The sequence below is a fragment of the Rissa tridactyla genome, chromosome 2 (genome assembly GCF_028500815.1).
Source record: "Rissa tridactyla isolate bRisTri1 chromosome 2, bRisTri1.patW.cur.20221130, whole genome shotgun sequence".
NCBI classification, from domain to species: domain Eukaryota; kingdom Metazoa; phylum Chordata; class Aves; order Charadriiformes; family Laridae; genus Rissa; species Rissa tridactyla.
The window spans coordinates 91,851,100-91,871,894 of record NC_071467.1 but is presented as its reverse complement, the minus strand read 5'-3'; the positions used below and the strand labels follow the sequence as shown (position 1 = coordinate 91,871,894).

At 44.5% G+C, this 20,795-nt stretch overlaps 1 protein-coding gene across 5 annotated transcripts; it reads right to left on the bottom strand.

The window, feature by feature from the left end:
- Window positions 1-2,076: 2,076 nt before the first annotated feature.
- NQO2 (N-ribosyldihydronicotinamide:quinone reductase 2) lies at window positions 2,077-20,586 on the bottom strand. 5 transcript variants are annotated; one of them, XM_054193266.1, is made up of 8 exons: window positions 20,477-20,586; window positions 19,990-20,049; window positions 18,193-18,357; window positions 16,602-16,732; window positions 14,238-14,351; window positions 9,722-9,823; window positions 8,478-8,658; window positions 2,077-5,181 (listed from the first exon to the last, which is right to left on the bottom strand). In XM_054193266.1, the coding sequence occupies exons 2-7, from the start codon at window positions 19,994-19,996 to the stop codon at window positions 8,485-8,487; spliced, it is 693 nt and encodes a 230-aa protein (XP_054049241.1). In that variant the 5' UTR covers window positions 19,997-20,049; window positions 20,477-20,586; the 3' UTR covers window positions 2,077-5,181; window positions 8,478-8,484. The 5 variants fall into 5 exon arrangements, with proteins under 5 accessions (XP_054049241.1, XP_054049244.1, XP_054049240.1 ...); XM_054193269.1 differs by having other exon boundaries at window positions 2,077-3,918; XM_054193265.1 differs by lacking the exon at window positions 2,077-5,181 and having other exon boundaries at window positions 6,270-8,658.
- Window positions 20,587-20,795: the final 209 nt, after the last annotated feature.

The following is a 20,795-nucleotide window of genomic DNA, read 5'->3' as shown; positions in this document are numbered from 1 at the left end:
CCCCCCGAGCCGGGCGGGCGGCGGTACCCGGCGCATCCCGGCATCCCGCCTCCCGCGGCCGGCTGGAAGGAGTCGGCTCCCGGTGCCCCCCGCACCCCGCCGGTGTGAGCGGGCGGGGAATGGTGCAAACACGGCCGAGACGGACAGCAGTCGGGGGTTTTGGTGCGTGGCGGGAATGCGTTTCTTTGTCGTCGTTTCGGTGCCCCGGAGGCAGCTTTTCGTGCAGGAAGGGTGGAGACAGGAGTTTCTGTTTGTCGGCAGAACAGCGGTGACAGGTGACAGTCCTGGGGGCAGCTGCAGAAATACGGGACTCAAAAAGACCGCCGTAAACCACCTGATCCATTCTCTTGCGGGGGCCAGGTGTGTCTAGGGCATCTCTGACAGATTTTATTTAGTTTGTCATTGTCCTAACAGCAAAGAAGATTCCATAACTAACATATTCTATTATTTTTATTAGGAAAACTGTTCTAATATAGAAATAATGTCTAACACAGCTTCTTTACATAAGACTGATCCCTTTGCCTTTCCTCCCGTAAAACAGTGGCGGTGGCGAGTGTCTACTCTCTTTGACAGGACCTTTACTATTCTGGGGAACTGTTTGCGTTCCCCACGGTGTTTTGCGGATGCTGTGGAGTTCACAGCTCAGTACTACCAGAAAAGCAGCAGTAGATCCATGTGGGAGGGCAACAGCAGTCTGTGCTTAAACCGGTGTTTAAGCAAGGGGGACCCTCTAAAACTGGAGGGCAAGCCTGATAGCGATGAGAGAACAAAAGTGGTCCTGGAGCCTGGTCCTGTTTCCTGGTGGAAACTGAGGCCCCAGACTGTCATAGATCTGGAAGAAGCATAATGGCAACAGAGGGTTTGATTTAGTTCTCTGCTAGGCCCCACGCTGGATTTCATGGATACGGTTCCTCAGCTGTGGAGGACTTCTGAGGCTATGTTTGTACCTGTCCTACTCCTGCCACATACGAACAAAACATTTCAGAATGTAATACCTGAATTCTCAGCCCCTCCCCCCCGCCATGTACCCTTATCTGCCCCTCCAGGGGAAGACACAGTCTGATTTGTGCCTTCTGCTGGCCGGAACGTTCATCTGCGAGGGGCAGGTGGCTCCTATCTTCCAGCTTTATGAAAGGTGTCTCTTTGGAAAGACAGATAGGAAACTGTAGTATGTGGGCGGCTGCAGTTTTGGAGAGGTAGAACAGCCCCAGTGATCACTTTCAAGCTGAAGTTTTCTCTCCTAGTCTTGAGACGGTTTTCTGCATCTCGTTGGACAAACTGAACAAACAGCTTCTTTCCAGGAACTCTCAAAAAAATGCTGGGTGCAATCGTTTCCACTCTAAAAGAAAAATGTTGTCAATGGAACTGATGCTTGCCCAGTGCATCCCTGTTTTCCAATGGTTGTGGACCAGCTGTTATGGAGCCAGAACGGGAGCTGAACGCTCTGATAGCTCCAGGTGCAAGGGCCGATCACACTGTAATGAGGAGACTTGGGACAGCCATGCTGAATGGCCAGACTAAGCTCATTGTAGTTTGAATACAGACATTTCATGTCCACCCACACTGTGAAGTATTGTAAGGAGGGTGTTATTAAACCTGCAGTCCAGAGAATCTGGGATGTCTGTCAACTAAATAAAGCAAAAGTAAATCCAGACGTGGTATCTCTGGTGGGCCTATCATGCAGTTTTAGTCTTCTGTTGCAATCCCAAACATTACAGAAATCTTTTCATAACGCTTCTGAGGTTTTTTGGGTTTTTTTTGGTTTGTTTTTCTCTGCTTTTGAGCTTTCCATTGCGTATGTGGCTGAAGACATGGGCTGAAGGCAGGAAGTAAGAGAGATGGCTAAGTTTGTAAGAATTGCATGGCTAAAAAAGTTTCAGTTTCATTCAGTGGGTGATTTGCTAACAAGCGCTAGGCGAAAAAAGACAGAAATTAGCATTTATTTGTGGGTGCTTAGAGGTCAGTGTTGCCAGTTATGACATTCCTTCTCGAAATGAACAGAGAAAATAAATTGATCCAAAAATGCAATCTGAATTTACAGAGAAATCTTTTAATTCTGATTGAGAAGAAAGGAAGGTTACCCTGAATTGGCTAATAAGGCCAGTGCAGTTTTAACGCTTTTCACAATAATGCATTTATGTGAGCAGAAGTTTTCAATTTTAGTACTAAAGAAAATAGAATAATCCCATTTCTCTTTTTACTTTAACTGAAACTTTCACTAATCTCGACCAAACTTTCATTTACTTTGGACTAAAAATCTCAGCCATGTTATTAAAACTGATTAAAAGAAATGTAAATACATAGAATTCTAAGCATTTCTTTTTTTTGTCATGTAGCTGCTGTCAGGAGGATGACAGTTGCTGTATGTGAAATTTGCAGGTTTCATTGCACAACTGGAAGAATTGTAGGGGCTGATAAATAAAAAGTGTCAAAACTCCAGAGTGCTAGACCAAGGCTACCTGGAATGGCTACTTATCTCATTAATCCTAAAAAATATAAAATCAAATCACGATAAGCTTGTGCTGTAATGGGAAAGTGACTTTGCACAGGGGTGTTTTCCTGGTATTAACTTTGAAGGCTGTATTGTGGTAAGCTTTAACTACAGAGGTTTAATTTTTTCTGCTCCTCTCTTTTGCAGTTAGCTGCCAGGTATCTCTCGACAGTCTTTTTCCTGTCTATGCCTTGCATGAATGGTGAGCTCTGTAGGGACCTGCACAGTGGTGGGACCTGTGTGTAACGGTGCTGTGGCTGTCCCCGGATAAAGGCTCTGCCGGGACCAGCAGGGATAAGCTTTTCCTGTAATCGTGCAGAACTTGGAAGTCCTAACTGTCAGCCTGAACTTACATCTATGAAAAGTAAAGCTGAGAGGCAGAAGGCTTTAAGATTTAAACAAAAAGCGCTTTCAAGTACAGACCTCCTGAAGCTGTTAGCCAACAAAAAGTGAGGCTGCTACCACGCATTCCTGAAGCGCAGGGAACATTATTTACAGTCTAGTAACTACCAGCTGGGAGGTTCCCAGCTCTGGAGATGAGTCAATGCTGAAACATTAATTCTGGGGTCAGTGCCCTGCCTAGAACTCTGGGGAGGGGGATCATTGGTGGCAAAATGCTAAGAGATACACATCTGTAATCTTTCTGTAATCTACCTTTTAATCTAAAGCGAAAGCATTATCTGGTCTGATTGATCGCACTGCTGTCCAACAGCTGTCAAGATATTGTGTTATACAGCTGACTTTACAGAAAGAAGCCATGATTTTAGCTAGCTTTGGCTCACCAATGCAACAGAACTTCTATTGTATTTCTCTGAGCCTCCGGAAGGCTGAGGCGGGAGAAACTGCAGCACTGTGCAACCAACAGTGTTGATGCAAAGGGAAAAAGGCCATATTCCCCTGGGGAGTCCCAACGCAGAACAGGATCCCTTAAGACACTTGGGAACCACTGTTGCCTGTGGCTGACCGCAGCCACAGTTTTTCATTGCAGTTAAGTTCAGAAGACGACCACGTGAGGTTTCCCCTAGACGGTGAGGTGTGGCCTAGCAACAGATGACAGAAATACGAGGCTGTACGTGTAGAGTATACTGAGAGGGTTTTGTTTCCACCTGGCTTCACATTAGGTTCCAGTAAAGACACCACCTTTGCTCTGCGCATCTCACTGGAGTACACAGCATTTGCAGGTGTGTCAGTCTTCTGTGACAATCTGTTGCTTGGATGAGCCCGCTAGGTCTTGGTTTATGCTCTCTGTCGGATGTTAACAAAATGCATTCTTATTTCATCAAGCGCAATTGGTAATTCAGAGACAGCTATGCGGTATTTTGGCCGCATAATCCTAGAGAAGAAATTTGTCTGCTGCCTCCTTGCTGAGTTTTCCAGAGATCAGAATTCCTCTGCATTCAAACAGCATTAAACCAATACTGCTGAATCTGGAGGAGTTTAAAAATGTCTTAGGATGGTTGGAAATAACTGGTCATGAAAAATTATTTCACTGAATTTTACTGTTCAAAAAAATAAGAACTTCACCAGTATTATAATTTTTTTTTTTTTTAACACATCGGTCTGCACCAAGCACTGTGATACAAATTCTTCAATAGGTGTTTCCTTGGTATTTTGTTCTATGGAGAATGTTCCCGTAAATGTACTAACACCAGCAGAGTAAGATGGAAGCAACAAAAGTATTGCAGGAATAGACATCTCCCAAACTTGTTTGTGAAATGATCAACTACTGCCACTATGCTGAAGGACCTAAAAGGAGGCTGCTGAAATGCGAGGCTACTGCTGTGGACTAAGGCCTCTCCTTCCCCAAACATTTGTAGTCAAAGATTCTTTTATACTTTTTAACTCGAATTTTTGAACTAAGGCTGGAGTAGCTCTCTTGGCTGCTTTGTAGTGACCCACCTAATTTAAAAGGAAATATCATGGATCTTGGAGCTTCATTTTTGTATGGATACAGTAGGTATTTTAATACCCTTAGAATGATTACCCATCACTAAAACTTGAGAGCACTCTAAGCTTAAACTTTTTGTATCTCTTTTGTGGATCATAGGTTCTTTGGGCTTCAGGATACCTACTAACATAGTAGGATTTTTCTTTAAAAAAAAAAAACTGTCAGAGAAAGAGACCAGAGTGTTGTCTGAAAGTGTGTGGGAGAAGAGGACCACCAGCAATAAAAACCAAATCCACTAACTAAATGAAAGAGGAAAGCATGTTGCCCTTTCTCCACAGCCTGAAATGCAGCTCTAAGTTACTCATCTAATTCTGGCTTTGTTCTGATTAAAATGACGCCGTTTTGACAGAACTACGTTTGACTTTTAGCATAATGTGATTTAGCATGGCAATCATTATTTAGATCAAAATGGCTGTAACATTTCCAGCACTACTAAGAAACTAATACTGACACTTCCTTTCTCTCTCCTTATTAACCACAGACCACTCTCCATTGGTTTTCTACATGGTAAAATTCTCCCTTGAGTTTTTGTAAGGCATACGCCAGAACATACACGTGCCCCTGCACAGTGGGCTGTATAGCAGGCACTGAAAGCATGTCAGGACAAGGACATTAACTCTTGGCTCAGCACCCTTCAGCAAAAGTGGTTTAATCTGTTATGTGTCCACGGTTGAGACGCAGTTCACAGTTGAGACGCAGCTCACAGTTCCGATTACCTTTTCCCTGAACAGGTATAGGAGAGCTAGACACGAAACAAAGGAAAGGGACACGAATTATGAGGCACATAGAGTGATTTCTGTATGAGAACAGACTACACTGATGAGGACTGAGATTGACTGTAGAAAGTTACAGTTGAGTAGTGGTTCTCAGTTCCCTCCCCATCCTATACTCCCTTGTACAGTGGGATTGATATTCCTTGTACATTGGAATAATATTCCTGAATAATTTACTTTAGGAGGAGTTAAAGCATGTAGAGAATGTCAAAAGCCTCTTGGAAATACAAGCAGACTATATCAGCCAGATCACCAAAATTTCGTATCAATTTTGTTTTAAGGAAACTAAGCAGGTAGGGGACAAGAAAGAAGGTCATGGCATGGAGACATGTTTAAAAGGTAGGACAAAGAGGGCAACAGTAAATGGCCCCCAGAACAGAGGGAGGTTACAAGTGCAGGGATTCGAGTTGTTGAAAATGTTCTGGAAAAGAATATGAGCAATGAGGTTGGGAAAGTTTGCTGATTATAAAGATTATTCAGAGGATGGGGGGACAAGCAAAGCAGATTGTGAAGAGTTATGGAAGAATGGTTGAGTGACTGGGCAATGAGATAGGAAATGAAATTCAAGATGAAAAGGGGTGCACATGAGGGAAAAAGAAATTACCCTAAATTCATATATATAAAATAATAGCCCCTGAGCTGACCACGACCACTGATGGCCATGATCTAGGGTTTCAACACATGAAAACATTACCTAGAGCAAATCGTATGTCAGAGATTATTAGGAAAGGAGCAGAGAAAGTTGTACGAATCCAAGAGTCACGGAGTTGACTCTGTGTGCCCTTCTGGTCCCCTCTTCTCAGTAATGGGATCGTGAGACTGGAAGAGTTCAGGGAAAAGCAACAAGGGTGGCCAAAGATCAATGCCTTCTCTTGGAAGAACAACTGAGCAGGACAGGACTCCATGGCCTCGGAAGGAGATTATTTAGGAGAGGAGGTGATGCACATCTACAAAACTCTAAGCACTGTGTAAAAGAACGGATAGGACTGATCATTTACTGTTGACTGGGAGAAATTAAAGAAAGCTACTGGGAACCAGGTGCTTCATCCTCCCCGGGATCCCTCCCTACTCCAATGTTTCATGCCAGGAAAAAGTTGACCCGCTGAACTTTGCAAAAAAACATTGGCTGCTTCAAGTTGGCAGGAATTCAAGAGAAGACTGAACAAAATTCAGAGCAGAGGCTTGGTAAAATAAAAAAAACTAAAATAAATACTAAATATAGTTGGAGCCCAGGACAGTATTCAGGGGAAGTGCTTGCTCTTCCCGGCCTATAACCACTGTGGAGAAAAAACTCAGGTTGGAGGGTGCTTGTTCTGACATAGCACAATCACTCTTGTATACTTATATTACAAATATCCAGTTTAACACAGGCACTTAATGCTACGATGCGCATGGGAGCTGGCACGCACCTGCCGAATAGTGTCAAGCAGTGTAGCTTCATCATATGGGTCAGTCTGAGATTTCTTCATCTAACAGTTTAACCCACTAAGCTCTGCGACTGATCCAATACAGTAACATTTGGTTTGACAGTTGCAGCTTCTGCTTTCATATCCATTTCCTTCTTTCTTGAACAGTCTGGTAACTGAACACAGTGAACATAAGGATGATTCCTCTCCTGTACAATTTTAGTATTTGCATTTGTCCTTCAATCTCTCTTCATGTCACTTAAAGTTGTTTTCCTTAAGTCTTTTAGGCAAGAATCTGCTTTCCCCACATCTTACGTGTGTAACATTTTCCATTTTATTCCCTTTCACTTTCTTTTTCCTACACAAGAGTTACTGAGCCAGAGCAACTTTCTCGCTTGTGCAGCTTAAGACTTTTGACTCATACACACGGAAGCAGATGTCTGCAACAGCTTAGGGCAGCACTGCTTCCAGGGGTCTGTGTCTGCTAGAGGTGGCCCTTCACTGCACATAGTGACAAAAACGAACGCGTGACACTTTCCCTGCGGTAACAATTCCCAGTCTGGTGTATCAGCGTATGCTGCTGTTCCAGAACCTGGGCTCAGCATGTTTATTATCCAAATAGCCCTTAAAGAAACATAAGGTGGGGCACGACAAGGCTGCTACAAAGAACGTACAGCAGATGCACGCTCTGTATGCACAGGCCTAAGTGTCATTTCACAGTGACTCAGAAGACCGTTTCTTATTCAGGCCACGTTCTTTTAATGTCAAAGTGCAAAGCCAGCTGCTGGGTAAGCTGATCAAAGCAAGAGATGGTGTAGCTAAGCAAGAAACCCACCCTTTGCCATATGCACAAAAAAGGATTGTGCTCTCAAGCTCAAAAATAATCTGTCTAAAGTTCGAGGTAATAATCATGGATGTTAAGAGCCAGACAGTCGTTTTGTCCCATTAGATTCTGGCTCGCAAACAGACAGTGCTCCTGCAGGTTTTTGGGCAGGCATTCTACCCTGCCCACTGCCAATGCGATAGATGGGTCCAAGGAATCCCATCTACACTGATGCCTGACAGGATGTGCTCAGCCCTCCAGACCCAAATAGCAATACTGACTGGTGTGAAGGAGCAGGGAACAGATAGGATTCCTTTTTGTCTCTAGTTAGGGTAACAAAAACAGAGAGCTCCCTTTGATTTTAGGAAACGACACACTTTACAAATGGGAGCTACGTTCTATAAAGAGAGGCAATACATGCATATACTGCTATACAATATTTGTATTTGTTTTTTCTTCCTTTTCTGGTATCTGTCATAACTTTAATATTGCTTTGTAAATGTGTGGAAAAGCCTAAGGCTGTCCACAAGCCTTTCCAGCTAAGTCACTGTGCAACTGTATACATCTTTTTGCATTATTCATGATCTGGCTTCATAGCTCAAAGGCACAAGTGTAGAGCTCTCAATTAAAAGAACAGGACTGGCAATAACAAGGTTGAGTATGGGCAGTATATTCCCTTGCAAATAAAAAAAAAGTGGCAGCCTGTACAAAAAGTGTTAAAATAAACTCTTCTGTTTCATAAGCAGCGATGGTATAATCTGCAATTAAATACCACTTGTGTTATCAACCACTTGTAGGCAGGATATCACCGTTTGTATGAGCAAGGATAATTTTTCAAAAAGAGTTTTGCACCCATCATTGAAGAGAATCCCTCAGGAATCGATGAAGATAAATGCTATATTGTCAGTTAAACTGCTAGCTGTAGTACTCTCAAGATACTTATAATACATTTGAAGTAGGAGATCAGCATTCACACATTGAGATAAAGCACCAAAAAGAACAGAGAAAAAAATATCTTCTCTCTGTAGTCCTGTACCTGAACATTACTTGAAATACCACTCAGGAGAGCAGTTTATGGGTTCTTCCTTCCAAAGAGTCTTCAGGCGGTGGGCCCAGGCAATCAGCATCTCCTTCCTCTTCTCCTCAGAGACATACTCTGGAGCGAAGCAGATGTGAGGTGCAAGGACTTTGACACCACAAAAGTGCATGATTCCATGCTGGACTCAAAGCAAAGAAAGAAATGCCTCAGGAAGTAGTTAGCCTTTCACTTTCAATTCAAGAATGTGGAAGATTCAAATCTGAAACTGTTTTTCTGACCCAATATTAGGCAGGTTTTCTAAACCTGTGCATTTATCAGAAGGGAAGTAAATGGCAAATGTTCATTACCTATCCTGGCAGTCACTATTGAAGGCTAGGCATTAAACAGAATGACACACAATACGCTGAAAAATAAGGTCAACTTCATTTATTCTGCTGTGTGGAATTTATTTTTAAGTGCTATTAAACCCACAGAACTGTTTTCTTTGGCTGCTTTATGCTATTAAATTTGCAAGGATCAGAGACAGCCTAAAGTTCATCGTACTGTTTGAATCTCCACAGTCCGTTCCTGAACTGCAGTGTATTTCTCATCTAATTCCGAGGGTTTTTTTTTAAATCTTTTGCCTCTGGCTTAGCCAAACGATCCTGAATGAAGTGAGATAGCCTCACAAGGGCAGACAGCTAGTAATCGCAATGGGTAGGGGATCAAAGAATTTAAGCACATCCGTTTGTATTATATCAAGAAGTAGCTAGCACAATTTGCCTCACGACCTAAATTTCTCAAAGCATGCTTTCTGATAAAAGGGTAGCAATAATAAAAGGTATGCTAACTTTTGGATGCTGGTCATTAATGCCAGGATAATGGGTGACTTCCCTCTTGCCCCACATCCTACATGAATCTGGTATCTATGGGGAAAATAAATCCTGCATGCGAAGGCTAAAGGAAATCCTATGACACCAGAGAAACTTAAAAGCTTTGTATAGCTTTCTCCAGATTCCAATATGAAGGGGCACTAAATGACTCTGTGGACTTTTAAAGTAGTATCAGGATTTTAGGCCCAAATTTATAACCTGCAGATGCTTGGAACAGACAACTTAATTCTTATATTGAATTCATATTTCATATGTAAGAATATAAATAATATAAATTTCATATAAAATAAACAGTAACACAACTGTTAAAAAATAATTGGAATAATAAACATTAAGGCAAACCCCAACCAAATAATTCATATATTATACCTGCATGGGCCACAGGACATAGCGAATATCACCACTGATACCTCCTTTTGCATACATCTCTCTGCTTCCTCCAGTGGTGAAAGAAAACAGGGCTAATTTGTCCTAGAATTAAGAAAGCAGTGTTTGAGTTAGGCATGTTTAAAGAGTGGTTGAATAGTTCAAGAGATATTCAGGGGAGCCTGGACAGCGTAAATTTCTAGAGGAGGTGGTGTCCTGCTCTTTTCCAGACCTTATGTGTAGTGGCTCTGAGGCCAAGACTGATGACATACAACTAGGCACAGTGGACTGCGTGTCAGGGCTTTGGGGAGAGACAGGTTAAAAAGAAAAGGAATTACATGTCTGACACCCTTGTATGAAGCAGGGCTGACTCTTGTTCTCCCCTGTGCAAGGTTTGGAACACTGTGGCTGGAAAGCACTCTGTTACTGAGAATATCTTTATTCCTGTCCTCCCTCAATGCAGAAATTGAATGCTACAGTCCTCCTTCAAACTTGGGCTTACTTGTCACTTGCCAAGGAATAATTCATGGAATCACAAATTATTCCTCAGGTGTTCTAAACCCCTGTGTTTCTTCTGCTTCTGTAACTATGGTATTAGCCATGGGCTTATGATCATAGAATCATAGAAACTTCATGGGTGGAAAGGACCTTTGAGATCATCGAGTCCAACCAAACAACCTACAATCTCTGCCACTAGAGCATGCCCTGAAGTGCCACATCTAGACGTTTCTTAAACACCTCTAGGGATGGTGACTCAACCACCTCCCTGGGCAGGCTGTTCCAGCGCCTGACCACTCTTTCAGTAAAGTAATTCTTCCTAATATCTAACCTAAACCTCCCCTGACGCAACTTCAGACCATTTCCTCTGGTCCTGTCATTATTTACTTGGGAGAAGAGGCCAACACCCACCTCTCTAAAACCTCCTTTCAGGTAGTTGTAGAGGGCAATGAGGTCTCCCCTCAGCCTCCTCTTCTCCAAGCTAAACATGCCCAGCTCCCTCAGCCTCTCCTCATATGACCTGGTCTCCAGACCCCTCACCAGCCTGGTAGCTCTCCTCTGGACACACTCCAGCACTTCTATGTCCCTCTTGTACAGAGGGGCCCAGAACTGAACACAGTACTCGAGGTGAGGCCTCACCAGTGCCGAGTACAGAGGCACCATCACTTCCCTGCTCCTGCTGGCCACGCTGTTCCTGATACAAGCCAGAATGCTGTTGGCCTTCTTGGCCACCTGGGCACACTGCTGGCTCATGTTAAGCTGGCCGTCCACCAGCACCCCCAGGTCCTTTTCTGCCGGGCAGCTTTCCAGCCACTCTTCACAAGAGTGAAGAGCGTTGTTGTGTTGCTGTAGCGTTGCTTGGGGTTGTTGTGACCCAAGTGCAGGACCCGGCACTTGGCCTTATTAAACGTCATACAGTTGGCCTTGGCCCATCGATCCAGCCTGTCCAGGTCCCTCTGTAGAGCCTTCCTACCCTCAAGCAGATCAACACGCCCACCTAGTTTGGTGTCATCTGCAAACTTACTGAGGGTGCACTCAATCCCCTCATCCAGATCATTGATAAAGATATTAAACAAAACTGGGCCCAAAACTGAGCCCTGGGGGACACCACTGGTGACCGGCCGCCAAGAGGATTTCACCCCATTAATCACAACTCTCTGGGCACGGCCATCCAGCCAGTTTTTAACCCAGCGAAGAGTACACTTGTCTATTGCATGATTCGCCAGCTTCTCCAGGAGAATGCTGTGGGGGACGGTGTCAAAGGCCTTACCAAAGTCCAGACAGACAACGTCCACAGCCTTCCCTGCATCCAGAAGGCGGGTCACATGGTCACAGAAAGAGATCAGGTTGGTTGAGCAGGACCTCCCTTTCCTGAACCCATGCTGGCTGGCCCTGATCCCTTGGCCGCCCTGCACTTGCCGTGAGAGCTCACTCAAGACGATCCTCTCCATGATCTTTCCTGGTACTGAGGTCAGGCTGACAGGCCTGTAGTTCCCCAGATCCTCCTTCCGACCCTTCTTGTAGATGGGCGTCACATTAGCCACCCTCCAGTCATCTGGCACCTCCCCTGTTGACCAGGATTGTTGATAAATGATGGAGAGAGGCTTGGTGAGCTCTCCCCCCAGCTCCCCGAGTACTCTTGGGTGAATCCCATCTGGCCCCATAGACTTATGTGCGTCTAGGTGCAGAAGCAGATCACTGACTACTTCCTCCTGGATTATGGGTGGGTTGTTCTGCTCTCCATCCTTATCTTCCAGCTTAGGAGGCTGAGCACCCTGGGGATAGCTGGTCTGACTATTGAAGATGGAGGCAAAGAAGGCATTAAATATCTCAGCCTTGTCCCCGTCCTTGGTTGCAAGTTTCCCCCCTGCATCTAGTAAGGGATGGAGATTCTCCCTGGCTTTCTTTTTTTCATGTATTTATAAAAGCTTTTTTTGTTGTCATTAATGTTAGTAGCCAAGTTGAGCTCCAGCTGGGCTTTTGTCCTCCTAATTTTCTCTCTGTATAACCTAACAAGATCTCTGTACTCCTCCTGAGTTGCCTGTCCCTTCTTCCAAAGGTGGTAAACCCTCCTGTTATTCCTAAATCCCATCAGATGTTCCTTATTCATCCAGACTGGCCATTTTTCCCGCCCTTTAGACTTGCGACACTGAGGGACAGCCTGCTCCTGTGCCTTTAAGATTTCCTTCTTGAAGAGCGTCCAGCCTTCCTGGGCCCCTTTGCCCTTCAGGACTGTCTCCCAAGGGACTCTCTCAACCAGTGTCCTGAACAAGCCAAAGTCTGCCCTCCGGAAGTCTAAGGTGGAGGTTTTGCTAACCCCCCTCCTTACATTGCTACGAATTGAAAACTTGACCATTTCATGATCACTAAACCCAAGACGACCTCCAACCACCACATCTCCCACTAGTCCTCTGTTTGTCAACATAGGTCTAGCAAGGCACCTCCCCCGGTAGGCTCACCTACCAGTTTTGTCAGGAAGTTATCTTCCATGCACTCGAGGAACCTTCTAGCCTGCCTGCTCTCTGCTGTGTTATATTTCCAGCAGATACCCGGCAGGTTGAAGTCCCCAACCAGAACAAGGGCTGCTGATTGCGAGACTTCAGCCAGCCGCTTATAGAATACTTCATCTGTCTCCTCATCCTGGTCGGGTGGTCTATAGCATACTCCCAGCACAACATCTCCCTTATTTCCCTTCCCCTTCAACCTTACCCATAAACACTCGATTTTATCATCACTGGAATCTAGCTCTATACAATCAAAACACTCCCTAATGTACAGAGCCACCCCCCCACCTCTCCTTCCTTGCCTATCCCTTCTGAAGAGCTTATAGCCATTCATCGCAGCATTCCAGTCATGACAGTCATCCCACCATGTCTCCGTGATGGCAACTACATCACAGCTGTTCTGCTGCACAATGGCTTCCAGCTCATCCTGTTTGTTGCCCATACTACGTGCATTCGTGTAGATGCACTTGAGCTGGGCTACCAATTTCACCCCCATCCTTGGCCCTTTATCCCTAGGCTCATTACTAGTGGGCCTGGTTTTATCCCCTTCCCCCTTCGATACTAGTTTAAAGCCCTGTCCATGACCCCTTCTGCCATTAGGTTCTACCCTCTTAGTTTTAGCTTCTGAAATTGAAATAACATTTTTCCAGTGCAGTATCCGAACTGCCTTGAGCCTGCACTCAGCATGCAGCTATGATCACTGGGGATTACTCCTGTTCATCTCGGTGAGGCAGCCATTTCTGAAATTTAAACAAACTGGAATTGTTTGGAATTCTAAAGAAGATCAGAAATTACAGAGATTAATATGCAGCAGAAAACATAAACGTGAAACTAGATTTGATTGTTCCTGGATGCTGCAGTTGTTACCAAATAAGATCCATCAGACAATGGGCCAAAATTTTCCAGGAATATTCCCAGTGCCAGGGAGAGTTAAAAATTTATGAGTTGTCATCTAGAGATACTGATCTTGCCTAATTTATAAGCTACAGAGAAGAAAAGGTTGAAAGGAGATAGCTGGGACAAAGGCTCATGCACTGGTTATGATTACTTCTGATTAAGTTTTATAGTTTAATTCCAACCTTTGACATCTAATCCCAGAACAGGATCATGTCACCTATTCTAGTATGCCACTCGTTACAGACTTGTGTAGTCCTATGGCAGTGGGAAGAATGACAGACTATAGTTTTAGGAAACGGATTGATTTAAACTGTTTGCAAGCTGTACGCCATCCCAGTGCACTCGGATACACCTAGCAAATTATAAAGCCCGTTTTGCAGGCCAACTAAGAATCTCTTGGAGATTGCTTAAATCTTTAGGAACCAGTGCATTCTCCTTATTGTACTACCTTTCAGACAGTTTTAACAAGCCAGAAAGTTACTTGACATGTTACCAAAGCGTTATAACCATTATTTCAGGAGAGTGTAAAGTGAGACCTTTAAATAAATATAATGTAAAAGACAGACCGATATCCTCAAGAGCATTGTGCACATCTTAATAGAACAATCTCAAAAACATACCTTGAGCAAACCAGAATCGTAACAGTTTGGAAATTCGTGTGCAAATCCTTGGACCAAGACTCTGTCCATCCAGCCCTTCATGATTGCTGGCATGCTGAACCAATACAAGGGAAACTAGGCAAAAAGTAAATTACCTTGTTAGCACAGAGTCCAGGCCATCCTTAGGCCTGGTCTACAGTCTAAATCCTATTCTCTTAACCTGCTCGGATCTTGTACGTGCCTTCTTCCAGCTCCCTGTTGGGAAAGGCAGTAACTATGCTTGGCAAAAATAACTGCAGTGCTTTCTGTTTGTAGTAGTCGCAGGTACATGCCTGAGCATATATAGCACACCAACACCATGGTGAACGTGGGGTCTTCCACACTAAAACTGGAATATCATGAAGCAGGAAGGTGACTTATAATTCAAACTTAAGACTGTGCAGAATTGCACCTCCTATTGCTGAAATGCAAAAGGAACATATGATCTAATGGAGAATGTGGCCAAAATGCACACAGAGAGCCTTATTACCAGGACTGACATCTGGTGATCAGTTCTGATCTGACAGTCTGCTGACAAATGCCATGGGATCTTAAGAAAGACATACTTTCACACCCTGCTGACATGATGATCCTGAATCACTTTATTGAGAAGCAAACTTTAACAGTAGGACCCTTTGTTTCTAGATCTTCCAATTAGCCCATGGGACTACGACCTGTCATGTCTTATTTTCATTATCGTGAATGCTTTGTGGACTCTTATTATAGGACACATCGCTACCCCTAAACCTTTGTATACACTGCACTACGGAAGAAGAAATTCTGTAAAAACTCATCCTTGTGTGGCTTAATTCAAGATGGCAAAAATTTGGAAACTGGGCAATGACCACTATCTCTAGAAGTGCCAAGTTTAGTCTGTAGTAAATTTTAAATTAATTCATGGTGTCTTTCAGAGGCCTTTTTTCTTTCTTTATTTTTTTTTTTCCCCTGCACCAGAATATACTCAACTCTTCATAGCACTCTAAAGACAGAAAGTAGAAAGCAACCACTTCCTTTGGGGAATGTTTTGCTATACTTGTCTCGGGAGCAACGGTGTAAAAATGATGAAGACTTACAGTGAAATGCTTGAGTATGGTCTCATCCTAAATTTCATCTAGAGTCAGACAGTGGAATGTATATAGGCTATGGCTAAGGCCAACAGTCACACAGACATGCAAAGAAATGTAAGGCTTGTATTGCCTTATACAGTATTTCTGGGACTTGTAGACAGTAAGGACAGAGCTGGCACAGTGGGGAAAAAAGATGGGCTGTAATGTTCCATTAGCAAGTCCAGATAGTGCTTCTGCAATTCAGCAATAAATGAGGACAGTCTAGTCAGGGAAGTCCAAATTCCCCGAGCCTGCTGGCTGCTCCCAGCTGCTCGCCCAGGAAGTAAGCCTTGCCCTGCTTTCTGCCAGCCCGCCTGACATCAGTGGTCACATATGTCTTTGTGCATGTAGATATTAAGTTTGGCCCACTGTTGGTGAATTACTGAATTTGCTGTCGTTTCAATGTGGATAACTGTGCTACCGAATTACTGGATTTGCTGTTGTTTCAATGTGGATATCTGTGCTACTGAATTACTGGATTTGCTGTTGTAATGACCCAGATAACTGTACTACTGACCTGTATTTGTTACTGTACCATTACTTAAAGTGTTTATTCCTAAAGCTGTTGGTCTGGTGCCTCTTACCGTACCCCAAACCTATAACTCAGTGGGGCTGCATTAAGCCCTTACACACATTTCTGCGTGTAGATCTGTGTCTGCTTTGCGTAGCTCCATGACAAAGGGATAGTATCAGGCTGCCTGATAATACAGTGTGATTCTCATATTAAGAATTATAGTAGTATTTTGCATTCAGTACTTTCTGGTCTGAGTTGCTCTATGCAATCGATGTGGAGTGCAGGTAGCGTGAGGACCAGTCTTCACAAAACCTATGCAATTAGACTCCTTTTGAATATTAATTTTTAAGTGAAGCACTGCTGTCAATTTTACTCAGGTATCCTGTTTCTAATTCGAGATGCCTTCCTACTGCTCAAAAATGCCAGTGTGGAGCCATTATTTGTGTGAAAAATTCATACTGTGCTAGCACAAATAATGCTTACACGCGATCTGGTATTTCTTATATTTTCTAAAATCCACATCATATCAGAAAAAAAATGACACCTTGAAATTGCTACCCTGGATACAGCCTGTTTTATGTTGACAGCAGAGCTACTACCTCTTTGTACTCTGGCTAGATGCAATGTTCCTAATGAAATCTATCACCTTCTCACTATTGCCTTTCTTTTGTTCAACCCTGTATATTACAACAGAAGTCTTTTTTTAATACAATTTAAAATAATGACCTGAAAAATCAGTAAGTCTGCTTCCTGCACCTTCTTTTGCTCTTCAATCAGATCGTTGGACAAACCTCCTCTCTTATAAGCTTCCCATGTCTCCACACCATAATTGAACTCTTCTGAGTTGTGCAAGCAACCTGGGGGTAGAAATGAATAGTCATTCCTTGCCCTGTTTCTAGTACTGTAGCCGAACAAGAATTAAATACATGTTGCAATCTACAGTTCTAAATTGAATTACTGCTTTCCGTTTTTCCCCATTTCCCTTTTCTTTTGGTGGATATTCAGCATCATCACAGCTGACGGTGATTTGATTTTAAACTGGGGAGGAATGTAGTGTCTCTGAGTACTAAAACTTTCGCCTTTCTGTAGCAACATATGAAGTGCAATAAGAGGACCTAAGCTTGACTCTAGAGTCTGGTGATGCAGGTGGATGACTTAAGTGGATTTAAGAGAATTTTGCCAATTGCTCTGCCTCTGCATTTGGGATTACTGAAACCACCATGCAGTCACAAGCACTATGTAGCTGGTTTTCAGCCTCTGTAACTGTGAAACTCAGCAGGGGCTGGGGAAGCAGTACTGGCAGGCTCTGCTGACTCCACCCAAGCATAGCTGGGTGAGCCAATTCAAATATGTCCAAATCAGACATATACATTCATTCTGCTGATTCAACTAGTAGATCATCAATCTCTAGCAGAAGAGAGAGGCAGTAGCCTCATGAACTAAACTCTAGCAAGTCACAGCATAGCATCTGAAGGCATTTCTCACCCACGAGAAATGGACTTCAGAGATTGACTGTGGACATGTGGTAATGCATTTTTCTCTCTCAGTAATGTCACTATGATACAAGGTTTGTATTCAGGAGTGGACTTTTAGAAATGCTTATGTCTGGTCATTAATAAGTTTCTCCTTGGTTTTGCCAGTGCTTGCACTGGACCAGTGCTATTTCTTTTTGATTCTTGTGTTAAAGAAAGAGTTTCAGCTGTCGCAGATCATGTTATGGCTTTGTGTTTCCTAACTTGGAAAAATACTGGGGCTAAATGCTAGTAAGAGCACAGTGAAAATATCACATAAGCCTAACAAGAGCATCATTATCATTTTTAGTAATCATATACTACCAAGGTAGTCGGGAGGTGGCAAGACAACTCAAAAGCCCAAGAGCTTAAGTACTTGGAGCTAACTTGCACAAAGCATTTGTAATCTTGTTCGTTAAGAGAAGGTCGTTCTTAGAACGCCTCTGCAGTTGATTGCAAATACTATAAAAGTAATATTTTTTCCCTCATTCACTTTAGTCTAAAGGCAAAACACTGCATTATACAGATATTTCATTTTTCTGATTCTGGGGCCATTTCTAGTGATCAGATTTAGTTAAATAAAGATTATACTTGTTGGGTTACTACTCTGACATTTCTTACTCAATGCTGATAGAAAATAAAAAGCTGGATCTTGTTAGTTGACAGATATCTGTAGAAAATAATAGCAACTATTTTTCAGAGTGCACCTAACACCACGGTTCTGGATTTTTAACGCAGCAGGATAGACAAGATGAAAGTTTGTCTTGTCATTACTGTTGAAAAAAGTGTATTTTAACTAGTCTCACCAACAATGTCATTTCTTGTTGCTCTTGGCTCAAAATGCATTGCGTACAAATCAGACACTGTGACACTGCACCCCTGCTTGCTCAATTCTTCCACAGCAACCCTCTTCAAAGATCCGTTCAAGGACTTGGGCTCTTGATGTGCATAGACTATCAGGACTTTTCTCCCTGGAGGCAGAAAGAAAACCAGAAAATACTTTTGAGTATAGGAGGCAGATACAAAACAGTTTGTGGAGCCCGGGCCTGGTACTTCATTTTTCTGTAGTGTGTTTTCCAAGCGGCACAAAACTAGTGAAAACAGAATGACAGTGGCAGCATTTGACTCCTGCTCGGCAACATTAAGTGACTCATGAGGAACTAATCACTGAATGCCCCCAACCCAGCAATTTTGTGCTACACTGGGCTTGCCTAGGTGGAACTCAGTGGACAGTGGGTGCGTTTCCATAGCAGGTCTCACTGCCTTACATCAGCACAACCCTGCCCCTCCTCTTGAGTTAGCATTTGTGTTTATCTGATTCCACTACCCCCCAAAAAAACCCTGCAACAGAAATAAAAGAAAAAAGCTGTCTGCTGGTTTAGCTCCCTAGGCTGGGTCAGACAAGCTACAGCGCAAGTGTAAGGGGCAGGCTGGGATCAAAGCAGTGCCAGCTTAGATTCGCTAAAAATGTTGGGGACTCAACTTCTGAGAGCTCAGACCATCTTCCTACTGCCATGTGGGATCCCCTCATCTTCCTCTTTAGTCCTAGTCCTGCGCAGGTGACAACATCGGGGTAGATGTCTAAGATGCCACTCTCTCACTTCAGCATCATCACAGCGACTTCACTAGAAAGCAATACGATTTTTTCTTAGACGTGAGAGTGTATCTCAAACTGCTGACGAAGTGGATTTAAGGTAAGCTGAGTGGCAAGATGGATATGTTGGGATGGAGCTTCTTAAACTGATGCAACAAGGTGTATCAGAGTTTACTTGTTCAAAATTTTATTGTACATACAATTTTAATAATTTTCTAAAAAAAATAATTCATCACTGAACACAAGGGAAAGGTGAAATACTTTTATGGGGTACTAGTTGTTTATACGTAAACACTGCAGAGAGGGAAATTTCCAGGGACTATTGAAAATGACTAGATCTGCAAAACATGCAGCTAAACACGCAGTTCCTAACTGCCAACAGGAAAACTCAGGCATCTCCCGAGTTCAGTTTCTCCAGGGGACACAGAAGCTGCATGGCCCAGAGCACCACCAAGGTGACAGGTTAAGTTTAAGGTGTCAGAAATAATTAATAGAATGCGAGCTGAATGTTTAAAGAAAAAATATCTCATTTTTAACCTATATTATAAGGGGTGATTATCTCTCCAGCATGCACAGCATCCATGAAACAATAGCTCTGCCAAAAGACTAGTAAAATTTGTGGTCAAATGCCATCATAAATTTAACGCGTGTATAGAGCATTTAAACCCCTGCTCCATAACGTATTCTGGAATATCAAGGGCAGTTACCTCTCTGCTGTTCCTGCTGGCTCCCAGCAAATAGGTAGTTCAGTGGTGGGAGATGACACAAGCTCACAGATGCGATACCCTTAATTCTGCAACCTGCCGGTCTGTTTCCCTCTCAGCAGAGCTGAGGGCACTCGGACATGGTGCTCCGTGAGATGGGAGTTTTCAAAGGCATCACTTACCGAAGTAATTTCTGTCACTTGAGAAAGTAATACCTAGTGTCCCAGCTAAACACCACAGATACGCCACGTACCAGCGTGCCCACGCCTGAAGCGAAGAGCGTTTTTATTAGTATTTGTTCTTACCTGCCATTTTTCGGTAGCCCTTAGCAGCTCCTCTCTCGGGGATCCGATACGGCCTGCGAACTCAAGAGGACAAATTTGCTTATGTGAGAAGCATCAGCATGAGGAAAACCCGCCGTTTCAGTGGGAAAGGCACCATTCTGCCTGGATGTGGAGGGGCCGCGAGGGGAAAACACTGTGTGGGTGGGTGCCTCTGCGGTGGTAGGTGTACGGGTGGTGAGCCGGGCCCCCGGCATTGCCCCGCCGCGCCCGAAGGCCCCGGGGGCCGCGGCCCGCCCCGCACGCCCTCCCGGGCCCGCCCTCGCCGGCGGTACCGCGGACGGGCCCGCCTCCCCCCGCCACCCTCCGCCGGGGGTGCAGCGGGGGGCAGCCGGACACTCGCTTCACCAGGGCTGCGCTGAGGGGCACGGCATCGGCTGAGGCGCTGCTCCTGCTTCGGGAAAAACGACTCCCGTCCTCCCCGCTCCCCGCCTCCCGCGCCCTGCTCTACCTGCTGCGCGCGGCCCGGCCTAACGCCGCGGCGGGGCTGGGAGCGGCCCGGTGGGGCTTGGAGCAGCCCTCCCGGCGACCCCGCTACCCGCCTCGCCCGGCCCGGCCCGGCCCGGCCCAGCCGCCAGGGCTGCGCTGGGGCGGGGGCCGGCCCGGCGCCGCCTGCTGCTGCGGCGGCTCCGTTAGAGGTGTCTCAGCCCTTCGGGGCGGCCGCCCGCTGCTGGTGCTGCGCCTGGTGACTCCTGGTCATAGATACTGTGTGTCACGGGCTTGGTGGCGTTTCTTTATAACAGATCCTGCTCGTCTCGGGGTGCCGCCGG